The 12,348-nt window shown below is 43.1% G+C and overlaps 1 protein-coding gene across 1 annotated transcript; it reads left to right on the top strand.

Annotated features, from left to right (window-relative positions):
- Positions 1-7,041: 7,041 nt before the first annotated feature.
- On the top strand, positions 7,042-11,840 carry nrgnb (neurogranin (protein kinase C substrate, RC3) b). Its single transcript, XM_083637599.1, has 3 exons — positions 7,042-7,214; positions 8,812-9,016; positions 10,848-11,840. Exons 1-3 carry the CDS (start codon positions 7,200-7,202, stop codon positions 10,901-10,903), a joined length of 276 nt encoding a protein of 91 aa, XP_083493725.1. The 5' UTR covers positions 7,042-7,199; the 3' UTR covers positions 10,904-11,840.
- The last annotated feature ends 508 nt before the right edge of the window (positions 11,841-12,348 follow it).

The following is a 12,348-nucleotide window of genomic DNA, read 5'->3' as shown; positions in this document are numbered from 1 at the left end:
ATTGAAGTAGTGCTGCTCATTTTAGACACCATGCTGTTAATTTGTTTCGACCAAGAAAGTAGGGGGGCTCAGCCCCTAATCAGAATGTGACATGCATACAGTGCCTCGCAAAAGTGGTTGAACAAGTCCCAGCTTTCAGCTCGGTGTTAACCGGCTACCAAAGTGACAGACGTGTTGCATTCTGAGATAATTTTCTGCTTACCAAAGTTGTTGTTTTTGCACCATTCTGTGTAAATTCTTGAGACTGTTGTGATATCAGCAGTTTCAGAAGGGTTGCACCAACAACCATGCCGTGCCGCGGTCAAAGTCGCTTATGGTGTGAGTTGCATGTTAGTTAGTTTGTTCAGCCATAGTAACCACACGCAATGCCAGCATTTGTAAAATAGCTGTTGAATTCAACAATTTGATCAGAGTAAAATAAATGATAAACAATAAACATGTTGCATGCAGGTGTAATTACACCTCAATTAGGTCAACAACAGACATCTACACAGTATACTATAATTGCGGGAGCATCTGTCTGTCTCTCTGTCTCTCTCTCTCTCTGTCCTTCGCGTATCTCGAGAACCGTTGGTCGAATCGACTTGAAACTCGGGGGGTGCGCTGATGGCGACCCGACGGAGGGCGGTGCCCTGTTTCCGTCCTGTAAACCTATCAATTTAAATGTCAAGCAAACAAACTGAGCCCGAAATCACAAATCAGAATGAGGGGGTCCCCGGTATATTTTCTATCTTATAAGGGGTCCTTGGCTGAAAAACATTTGAGAACCTCTGCTCTAGGGCAACACCACTTCCAGGAACCCCCATCCTGTGTAAGTAGGGTTCCCAGAGTAAAACCTGACCATTTCCACCACTGCTTATGGATGAGCATCATCTGCTGCATGCCATCGAGAACCGTTGGTCGGATCGACTTCAAACTTTGGGAGTGTGCCCTATTGTGCAGTGCGGTGCCCTGTTTCCGTGCAATCCGGCATAGCGCCACCTACTGGCAACATAGAAAATGCTGTTTATCTCAAGAACCGTTCGTCCGATCGACTTCAGCTTTGGGGAGCGCGCTTATGGGGACTCAAGGGAGTGCAGGGAGCTTAATTCCGTTCAGATCAGGGAAGCCATACCAATCATGCCCCTCCGAGTGCTGTGAGCATTCCAGTTTTTGTGTTTCGTGTTTCTGATGTTCCTTGATGCCACAGGGCTAAAAGAAATGATACAATTTAGGCGAAAATTAAAACTGGCCTTAAATGAAAGCTAAGAAGGTCCCCTTTAAAATAAAGTACCAAAAACAATAGTACAAAAGATTGAAAAATTAAGACTAAACCATTATGCACCAAGGTCTAAAATGCAATTGACTTTAGGGGTGGTTAACTTCACGAGCTGGTAACTGTGTCACGGCTACCACTCAGGAATGGCTATCATACCAAAATATCATCTACAGACATGTATCTTATCAAAAATCATAAGCAAGTTTTGCCACCTTGAGTTGTACCGACAAGTGAAATTTTGAGCTCTGGCCCATGGACTAATAGCCATCCAGGAATTGAGCGAGCGGGGCTCCTTTTTCCAAGCTTTGTCTTGGAGACGCCCACAGTCTCAGACTTTGAAAACCCCTGGCTGGGCTAAGTTATACTGTCTAATTGTTGTTTTTGCTTTGCTTGGAGAGAGTGGCATGGACCCTGCCGAGTGGGCTGCCCGACTGGAAGACAGATTCTACAACAACTATGCATTTAAGGCTAGTTTTACATTTAAACTACAACATCTTTTAGTCTGATATACTCTAGAGAGCGTCCTAATAAACTTAACCTATATATAGCCTATTCTATTTTGAATTCTTTTTTTAAACAGGCCAGTCCAGCAAAAGAAGCTGCATCAGAGGTGACCAGTCCTGAGTGAGTCCAATCTTATGCACCATCATCAGCAGAGGAGAGGGAGAGGGTGACGTTGAGGGAAAGGGCAAAGAAAAGTGAAAAAGAAAGAAGTGATGAAAATAAAATGTGTCAAATTTTCTATTTCGTTTTCTGATATGGACAATTGAACAGGATATTTTCTTTTATATCACTGATGAGATAAACATACAATCTTGTCATTAACAAATGCAGGAAATTAAAGCACTGACCGGTTGTTAGTGTGATATTGAGGGTAAGATGCAAAGGACAGGACTGGAGGATAAGAGGCCTTTAACTGGAGCAAGGACATCACGAGTCTAGGAAGGATGAGCCCAGGGAGACATTTAACAACATTGTCCCATGTGAAGTAGTTTAAAGAAGCATCAAAGTTGATCACATAGCAGGTTTGAAATGTTTGAGTGCTTTCTTCTTCTTCTCATATTGAACATGTCTCACCTCCAGTCTTTATTTTGACTCATGTCACGTTTTAGAGAAAAGTCATCTGAATCCCAGACTGAAGATGAATCCAGTCACCAGGTGGAGGCCTCATCGCCCTCCACCGCAAACCCTAATGTCTCTGAAGAGGTTCAAGTCACTGAAAATGCAGGAGAAGAAGAAAAGGACAACATCACAGACAACGAAGCTACGTCAGTGGAGATGGAGCTCTCACAAGACGAATCAGACGACAGGCTCCCCGTGACAGATGTACGGTCAGGTGAACAGAGCGGGACCGAAGAGGAAAAAGACCAAACGATAACTGCATCCGATCAAGTCGACAGGGAAGCTAATGGAAAGGAGAGCAGACCTACTGTAGACAAAGATGTATGTCAGTCTGAATTAGAGCCCACAGACTTATCATCATTCAGTGGGAGTACAAATATAGATGTGTGCACCGAAGAGTTGGAAACAACACAAGATAAACTAGGTCAAACGTTTCAGCCACAAGAGACAAAAGCTGGAGATGAGGAGATTAGTGATTCAGCTGGAGAAGAACAAAGTGGTGAACTTGAAGAACCAGTGGCAGAGCTTCCACATTCTGGGCTAGCAGAGGTGAATGTGTGTGCCGAGGAACTTGAAAGGACAGAGGAAGCGGTAGAAGGGGCCACGGATGATGATGAACCTTGTGATTCACATACCGCTGAACGGGAAAGCTCAATAGCCCAGTTGGAAGAAACAATTCAACAGTCATCGCTGTCTAAAACTGAAGCCCCCGAAGGTAATCTAGAAATGGAAGATCAGGCAGATGAAACCGTAGAGGAGGAAGGAACCGAATCCAGGCCTTATGACATTTTATCCGTTGAGGAGAAGGCCCTTGAACGAAGGCCTCAGATGGAGGATGTGTTAGATAGTGATGATGCGCCGAAGGAGGAATCTCTGGTTGAGATTAACTTTGAAGATGTGCCAGAGGTTGAAGGGGGAACTGAGATTGGGGAGAAAGAGCTAGTGGAGGAGAGATCAGTGGACGTGTCACAGACTGAGGTATCAGAGATGCCACAACAGGAGGAGTTTACTGAGGTCCAGACAGACCATAATAAACCTGGTACACTAGACCACGATGAACCTGAAATGGAGGGAGTAGAAGTTAATTCTGAAGGGGAGGCGGAAACCAAAAGTCAGCAGGGGGATCCAGATATACTGAAGCAGAAGGTGGGCACAATTGACTCTGATTCAAATGATAGTGATGATGATGATGAGAAGGGAGAAGGTGTTAGAACCATCAGCGCATCACATAAACCCACAACTGAGACAGAGGAAGAGAACCCAGAGGATGAAACTGATCATGATAACGACGAGCAAGATAATGGAGAAATAAGAGACGTGCAGTCTCACCAGAATGATGATATTGAAATGGAGAAAACAAACTCTGAGACAGATGACCCTGACACCAAAGACGGCAAGAAGACAGAAATGGGTGGAGAAGACACGGAAGACATACAAAAACAAGGTTCTGGTGAGATGGAGGATACATCATCTCATCAAATTGATGATGGTAGCGTGGTGGAAATGAATTTACCACCAGCAAAGCAGTCTAACGTATCTCCTCCAGGAACGGAAGCAGAGAGTGAAAATGCAGGGGCAAGTGCAGAGATTCTTCCAGAGGAGAGTGAAGAGAGAGAGGGGACACTTGTAGAGCCACAGCAAGAGGATACAGCAGAGGTCACGTCCAACCACCCGGGCTCTGAAGCAGAGGAGCTTGCGGAAGGAGGGAAGATTGATTGTGAACGGCGAGAACAGAGTGGTACAGCAGGTGAAGAGGGCAGAGCCGGCCCCACTCGACAGCTAGATGACGACAGCCAGGAGGAGCACAGGCCACTTGAGCCTGAGAAGGACACCACGGAGCCTGAAAGCAAGAGTGATGACAAGGTAACTGTGCTATCCTTCTTCTCCACATACACAATATGGAAGATCACTGACCCCTTTTAGAGCCTATTCTACAACACCTGTTTACATGTCCAGAACGTACAGAGACAAACTGCTGGCCTTAATGCCAGCTAGCACAGTAATACCAAACAGACTGACGTCGATTTTGATGCAGTGTTAAGTCGTAACTTAAGTAACTATGGTAATCATGGAGTAGGGATGAAACGATTACCGGTCTATCTGATGATAAACCGTGATAAAATTCCTAATAACCATTACCGTTTCAAATGTTTATTATCATGAAAACCCTGTTTGATTACAGCGCTTTGAAAAACACAGTACTGTAAATACTGTCCATCATCAACCAAAATTAGCAACAGTCTCCCAGATGCAAGCGCACAGATTGAGTTTTCAATATAAAACTTGGTGAAATGATTTTAGTGAGTGTATCGGTACTTTTTGAACATTTTGAGAACGTTTTAACAATAACGTGATAATACTGATGATAGCCACGACCATTTTGGTCACTATAATTGTGATGTGAAATTTTCATACCGTTTCATCCCTATCGTGGAGCCCTCCAGACTATATTCCTTATTATGGCCATATGTTAAAAGATTTGAACATAACACAGACTGCAACTTGCCACAGCTCTGTAAGAAAAAGCCTGTACATTATCAACAGGCTGAGGAGAAAAGTTTGTCCAGTTTCAGACAGAGGTGTCTCTTGCTTGGCTGCAGTCTGCTGTGCTCCCATTCCTTTCTCAGATAGCCTATATAAATATACGCTTCAAGGACGAGTCTGATCAACAGTGCCCCTCTCTTTTTTTGCTCCGCTGGACTCTCCAGAGGCAGGTGATTGAAAATGTCCCCAAAATAGTTCATTTGCCACATGATGACGTGAAGGCCTATGCTCTGGTAAACTCTGAAGGTCATCACCAAAGCTGTCTTGACCAAGAAGTACAGTACAGACAGACGCAGTCGTTTCAGCGTCAAAGTTCAACTGATTCTGTGTGTGTGTGTGTGTGTGTGTGTGTGTGTGTGTGTGTGTGTGTGTGTGTGTGTGTGTGTGTGTGTGTGTGCGTGTGCGTGTGCGTGTGCGTGCGTGTGTATGTGTGTGTGTGTGTGTGTGTGTGTGTGAGAGAGTGCGTGCGTGTGCATGTCTGTGTCTACTGTATGTGTACATGTGTCTTGATGCTGTTTGAAGCCTTTACTGCTGTATGGTCATAAATGACCACTGTAATATTGTTCGCTTTGTAAATTGTTATTGCCAATTCCCATCCTCTTGGGAGCCATTGCAGCCTCTGCAGATTGAAACTGGGCCCGGTCATCTGTCATCGTAAAAGTGTGATTGAACGATGTCTCTTGTGAATTAGGCCTTTTACCATTTTTAACGCCGTCACAGTTAGCCCGTCTGATTTGTCTGGACCAACATGGCTCGCACGGAGGAAGCGGTAATAAGAACGTTACCATGGTAACCCCCCGCCGTCCTGCTCTCTCTTGGTGTCGCCATGGAAGTAATAGGGGATGCTGATAGTTGCTAGGCACCATCTGCATCCGTGATCTATCTTTAATAGTAGTTTTTAACTGACTGACATAAAACTACAGTAATTTCTGTGTTTTTACATTCGGTCGTTCCTTTGATATTCTGTTGCTTACTGGCAGAATTTATTTCGGCTGAAATAGGACTGCCACCTAACTACAGAGTATGTAGGCCATCTATTCCAACAGTGACCTAGCTGCAGGATCTCAGGTGCCTTGTCCAGTGGTTTTGTACACGTTTGTGTCTGTAACTCAACGCTCGTAAAGAATTCATAGAAGTCGCCTTACTGTATGTTCAAAATATATTTTTTATCTCGATCTGAGGTGTATAAATACTGGGAGATACACCAACTGTTAGGCTATACTTACAGACTAAAAACATTATGATTAATTACAGTAAGTTTGATTGCACAGTGGTTATCAATCCTACAAATGATGGTGGCGAAATGTCTTGATTGATGTAGTAAGTCAGCTCAGTGAAAGTAGGCATGACCCAAGTCATTTTTTTTAGGAGACAGTTGAACTCATTGTTGACATGGTCTGTAAAGCAGGAGGCGGGCGTTAATGTCATAGATATAACTCAGATAAATGAATATGTTTTCTGCTTCTCTCCCTCTCCGTCTTGTCTCTGAGAGAGGAGTGTAGGCGGCCATACCAGCTGGGATCTGAGCGATGGAGAGGGCTGTTAGCTCACTCTCTGTCTCTAATCAATTTATAACACCTCCTGATGTAAACCACTCCACGATACTGACACTGTTTTCATTCCAGAGTGTTGGCAGAATTTGAACGTCAGCAATTTTTGCTTTGTTTTGTTTGCTTTGGCCATTTGGCATTGGCATAGTGTATCTCATATCTCTATTGTTGCTCATCTGTCAGTTGGGTTTAAACTTTACTACTGACATACTGTAACTTGTGTATTTTCACAATGCTCCTTCCCTCGACATAATAGTAATTGTCTGAGTTACTAATTAATAACCAAACTCATGAAATAGTTTCATCAACTTAATTTGTGTCATAACTCTCAAACTGTATACCGATAAGTCATATAAATTGTCTAAGCACTATTATCCTCTTATATGAGGCGAGGTCTGTGAGGTCGGCAATGTGAACTCTGCAGGTTAGCAACCTTAATGAGACTGAAAAGAGGGAGCACATGGTGTCATGTTTGTAGGAGGTCTCTCTTTCCCTCCCTCCCTCCCTTCTCTCTCTCTCTCCCTCTCTCTGACTGTGTCTCTCTCTCACTCTGTATGTGAGCGGGTGTTAGTGAGCATACAGTGATTGTTAGTAGGACCCAGCGAGGCATCTGTATTGTACTGGAGACTCGTGTAAGAGAGCTTTCTTGGTCGACATAGAAATCGAGGCACAAGGCGTACTAGGTCAGCCCATCTGAAGACTGAAGTCGTCTCTGATAGTAAGCCATGGACTGTCACAATGTGAGTAAAAGCTTTAGATGAACTTTCTTAACACCTTACATTTTCCCATTTTTAACCAGTGATCGGTTTGCTAGATACTCTGTCCATACACTTACCGGTAGTTGGTTAATACAGTTGGTCGGTATGTGCTCACAGAGTTTGGTTGCCTTCAAACTGCCAGGTTTATGTTCCTTTTTTGCACAGTTAGAAAACTAATGTAAAACATAGTACCGTATGTAAACAGTGTGTGTATTTATGACTTGCAAGTACAGTAGTTTATTTCTAACACAGAAGAGAATTCAAGTCGTCTTGTTTAAAAGTAACAGCTGACGGGGTAATCTTGTGATAAGTGGATCATATTATTGCACACAATTTACATCAGACTATTTCAAATCAGAATGTGTGTCCGATCGATCATGTGGATGGAGACCGTGAAGCGATAAGCAGAAACAGAGAAGCGTGAAAGGTGTATATTAGCCAACACAATCCAGTGCAATAAGCCCTGCTGCACTGTGCTGCTGTAACAGAAGTGCTTCCTGGCAGCTCGCTGAGCAGTCAGACAGAGAGAGGCTAATGACTGCTGAGGCTGAACAGGTGGGTGGTCACACTCCTACACTGGAGGGGTTTCACCGGAGACATAATGCACTGCCTCACCAAGGCAGTGGGATAGCAGTGGGCTCATTCTGTGGGCTCCTGCCTTTGTGCGAGGTGTCAGTCGGTTTCTCAATTATAAGCAACACACGGCCGGCTGTAGCTGATATGTGTCAAAAAATTGGTGTTTATATAACTCCTTGACAGCTTTGCCACTATTGCACTGACACCTTGTGACAAGCAAAAAAATTCTCTTCCGCCCACCTCCTTTGGGGATAGTGCACGCTGTGCTTTCTATGGCTGAATCAGCCATTGGTGTTGACCGCAGCAACATTTCTGCTGGGTCATCTCTTCCTGGCCAAGTTGCAGGGCAAGAATTGCGTCTTCCCTTGAAAGACGATTTTAAGATTAGATTTCAAATAGATTTTCAAACATGTAGCGATATTTTCACTTTGTGGCTTGGTAATAAAAAGAGAACCATGTTTCTTAAAAACAAAACCAAAGCAGCTTACTATAATAATTGTCTTTGGTCATCACCCATTGGTCAGTTTTGAAACCCACACATCTATGTACGCCACTAGTGCCATTTGATGATGTACTGATGTACAAACAGTTTGGTGCAGACCTTTTTGCATCGTTTTATTTTGTTGGTTCCATTGCAGAAACCACAGTGGACCGTTTTAACGTACTATAAGAGATATGTTTTCATCTGCAATGTATGAGAATTTTACTGATAACTCCAGCTCAGCAGTACCAATGGAGAGAATAGAGGGAGGCAATGTGGGTCACTAACCTCCTTAGAGCCCCACTGAAAACTTGGGACAAGGTAGAGCAGCTTTGCAACTGGCACACTTCCCTCTCTGCCAATAAGATACCAGTGGACATACAGTATGCCATATAATGTTAGCCGTGCAATCTGTTAAAAGCCGGAGATCGCTCATTCTCCTGGTCGTGTTCCAAGAGGAAAGCTTCTCGATGACATCCTACTGTGTGTTGAGCCTCTACGTTGTGGTGCTGCCCCCCGCAGGAGGAGTGTAGCCGGCCCCAGGAGGAAGAGGAGGACATCATGGACATCCCCCTGGACGACCCAGAGGCCAACAAGGCCGCGGCCAAGATCCAGGCTGGCTTCCGTGGCCACATGACCCGCAAGAAGATGAAGCCGGAGGACAAAGCAGAAGGGGAGGAGGTGAGCAGCACTGGGGAGTCGCTCAACGGCAGCCAGGGGGACACAGGTCAGTGGTGTGTAGAACCAGGGGATAAGGCTGGGTCACATAATGCCACTAAAAGACGGCATTATGACTAGTGATCATAAGGTTGGTAATAGAGCCACTAAGTACTGTAGGTGACGTAAGGTAAGTGATGGGGAGGTGACACTCCCACTCCAGTATGTAGTCTTTGACCATAACTAGGGTGATGTAACCAAGGGGTATTAGCTAAGTGACATAAGGTCATCTCTCATTTCTCTTTAATTTCAATAGTGTATTGTGCGACATACAGTTACAGCAATTCAGATACTGTATCCAGACATGGGGAATGGCATAGCATAAACTGGCATAGTTTAAAGTTAATATACAGTGTGTTGTTAGTTGAATATTCGTACTCTTTTATTCCATTTGAAGTCACATGATTCGTTTTGGAATATGAGATTAACACTGTAGCATAATACAGAAGCACAAGTAAGTTGATTTGTTATCTAACATAGCAGAAAAGAACAATTAAAAAGCCATACATAATTAAATCCACCTTATTATAGCGCCCTCATGAGTTCTTCCAAGTGTGATTAATGCCATAGATTGTGACTGACTCATGTAATTAGCACATAGGGTCCCCACTCCACTCCAGCAACGCATGATTGAAACTTTCAATTAACACGTCAGTTAAAGTGCTTATTAATTAATCATCTGGCAGATGTGCTGTTGAATCAGCAGTGAGAAAAGGAGACACTTATATCAGAGTTCAGAGATGTCAACACCCGAAATATGTCAGCGCTTAACGCAATTAGTTTTAATATCACACTAAAAGAAAACACACTATCCACTCTTAAATGGGTCTTGCGTTTCCGTCAGACATCCACTTAAGCAGTGGTTTGATCTGAAACTGGTGAGCTTAGGCAGGTTATTTTGAGAAGAGAGGTCAGAGAGGGCACTAGATTCCCAGGCCTCAAAGTTTCACCTTTTCCTGTAAGACGGAGCATGATTTTCTTTGGAGGATATGGACGGCAGCAGCAGCAGCAGGGATGTACTTGGTTGGTTCTGCCTAACCCACTTGCTGGCTGCCTTGCATGGTTATGTAGGAGATGTATTTATAACTCCAGGTGCATTAGATGTGCCTCGGAGGGCCAAGCAGAATTAATGGGCCTGTCGGACCGGGACAGAGCATCCCAGGCTCCTCCCACTGGGGGAGACCCCCTTTTCACAACAGACCACAGAGGTGGCTTCTTAAACTAATCAATTATATCAGACATCACCTACGGTATCACAAGGAATTAAATCCTCATCAGCGTCATGCAACTCCTATCTGCTCAAACGGAATTCTATTTATTAGGGGTGTAACGGTTCGGCTCGATGTGACACAGTGGTGTCATGGTTCGGTACGTTTACGATACAGCAAAAAAGTAGAAATGCCGAAATGTTGGCCTAGATTTTTTTTGTTATTATTTATTTTTTATTTATGTTCACTGTTCAGCAGTGAAATATTTGTTCGGTTTGCAATGCGTATTGAACCTGAAGCCTCGTAACCTAACCGGGTCAGTACGAATATATAATATATTACACCCCTATTATTTATGTGGCTACTTTTGCATCATAGAACACTCGGTCTGCTTTGAAAAGGAATTCTAATGTAGCAACTCAGTATCACCATTGAGATTTTGGTGCGTCATTGTTCGAGGTGTCATGTTGCAATTTTTGTTTCGTTTTTTTTGTTTGCCAACAATTGAGTTTAGCTACTTCTCTTTCTTTGATCATGTATTGGAGGAGCATTATGGCCTTTTCAGTGCAGGAGTGTGTAGAGTGAATGTTCCTTGCAGTGGTTGACGTGTGCCTTGCCCGCTTGTGTTTTCAGAGACAGGAGGATCGGGGGCAGTAGAGAGAGACGACACATCTGTGCCAGAGCAGTGACGCCGCTGCCCTGCCCTGGATGGAGAGACCGAGGGAGACCCAAGGTAGCGAGAGAGATGGCTGGCATAGGCTGGCTGTGCTGGCTTTCAGGCACACCTTTTTACCCCAGGAGTCACTTTCTTTGTAAAACAAATTAGCGGTAGAAAAATTAGCTAACAGACATGACAGATTTGAGGGTGTTATGTGCATTTTTGTGGAACTCTTAACACTCCTTCTCTGCTTCCCCAGCAGTCTCAAACAGTATGGATGTCTTTGACCCAGAATTTGCAACTCACTGCATGTACTTGTGAAACTTCTGGTAGTGTGCTAGTTTCTGTGAATGTGAAAATGAATGTCCTCTAACCGCTAAGCAGGGTTTATTTTGGATGGATCAGTTCACACCATCTGTGTACAAATCTTGGATGCATCATGTTTAGACTTTGCATAACTAATGGCTTGAATGATTTGATTATTTTTTTGCATTGTTTTTAAGTGCTTGTGACTTTAGGATTATTTATCTATTTTTGCTTGCTCACAAGAAAAAGATTAAAATGTCAAAAACATCAAAACACAGGTAGCTATGTATGTTTGATCATAATCTATTCTTATTTATGTTATTTGATTTAGATTGTAATTGCCTTGATTATCTTTTTGATCACATATGATAAATGATTTCTCTTTTCACACTCTCAAGCATTTTCTATAAATCTGATCTTCCAGAACAGTGCATGCAGTAATTAATTACACTTTTTTTTCCCGCCAGAAGCTTTATCTTATGAGAAATAGATTTATTAGCTTATGTTTTTGTGTTGATGGGTTTGACTTGTTTAACATACTTTAAATCAGGTATATTCAATTTTATTGTCAGTGTCTAGAGAATTTACAGAGCTTTCATGCTTGAAAACCAATTGAATGGAACCTTGCTGTAGAATCATGGCGCTACATTAATAAATCCATCTAAAACATACAGGTAAATGTGTTTTAAACTTCATGAATTCAACTTCAGTATCATTTCCATCTTTTTGCTTGGTTTTTCCACAACTATCAAACAGTAGCTTTGACCTCACCTGTTACCCACTTCTCTACCTCGGAGTTGTGTGCTAAACAAAATGCAAATATCACTCAGCAGGCGTTCACTAATTGACACAATACATGCTCAATGATTGAATATCTGTCCTGCTACATAGATCACCAACCAGTCGTTATACTTACATTATATTAGCCAGGATTCTCCTCAATGCAGTAACTCATTTATATAATCAATCAATGAAATAAGCATTTTGAGGTGCGGTATGTATGTAAATGTGGCTGCCTAATTGAACAGATCAGAGGCAGAGACTGTTTATGACAGCAACGTGACAAATATAGGTCCAATTCAGCCAACGCTGCTCATTACTCCATCACTGCAACATAAGCACACCCGCTAATTGGAGAGAGCATGGAGCTGAAACAAAGCGGTTTTATTT

The sequence above is a fragment of the Poromitra crassiceps genome (assembly GCF_964638095.1).
Source record: "Poromitra crassiceps genome assembly, chromosome: 5".
Taxonomy (NCBI): domain Eukaryota; kingdom Metazoa; phylum Chordata; class Actinopteri; order Beryciformes; family Melamphaidae; genus Poromitra; species Poromitra crassiceps.
Note: the sequence above shows the minus strand (reverse complement) of the source record. Positions and strands in the feature narration are given on the sequence as shown.

What these genes read in the sequence shown, in the direction of transcription:
- nrgnb (XM_083637599.1), top strand. An exon ending in CGGCAGCCAGGGGGACACAG is followed by an intron (nt 9,017 to 10,847) that starts GTCAGTGGTGTG and finishes TTGTGTTTTCAG; the next exon opens with AGACAGGAGGATCGGGGGCA.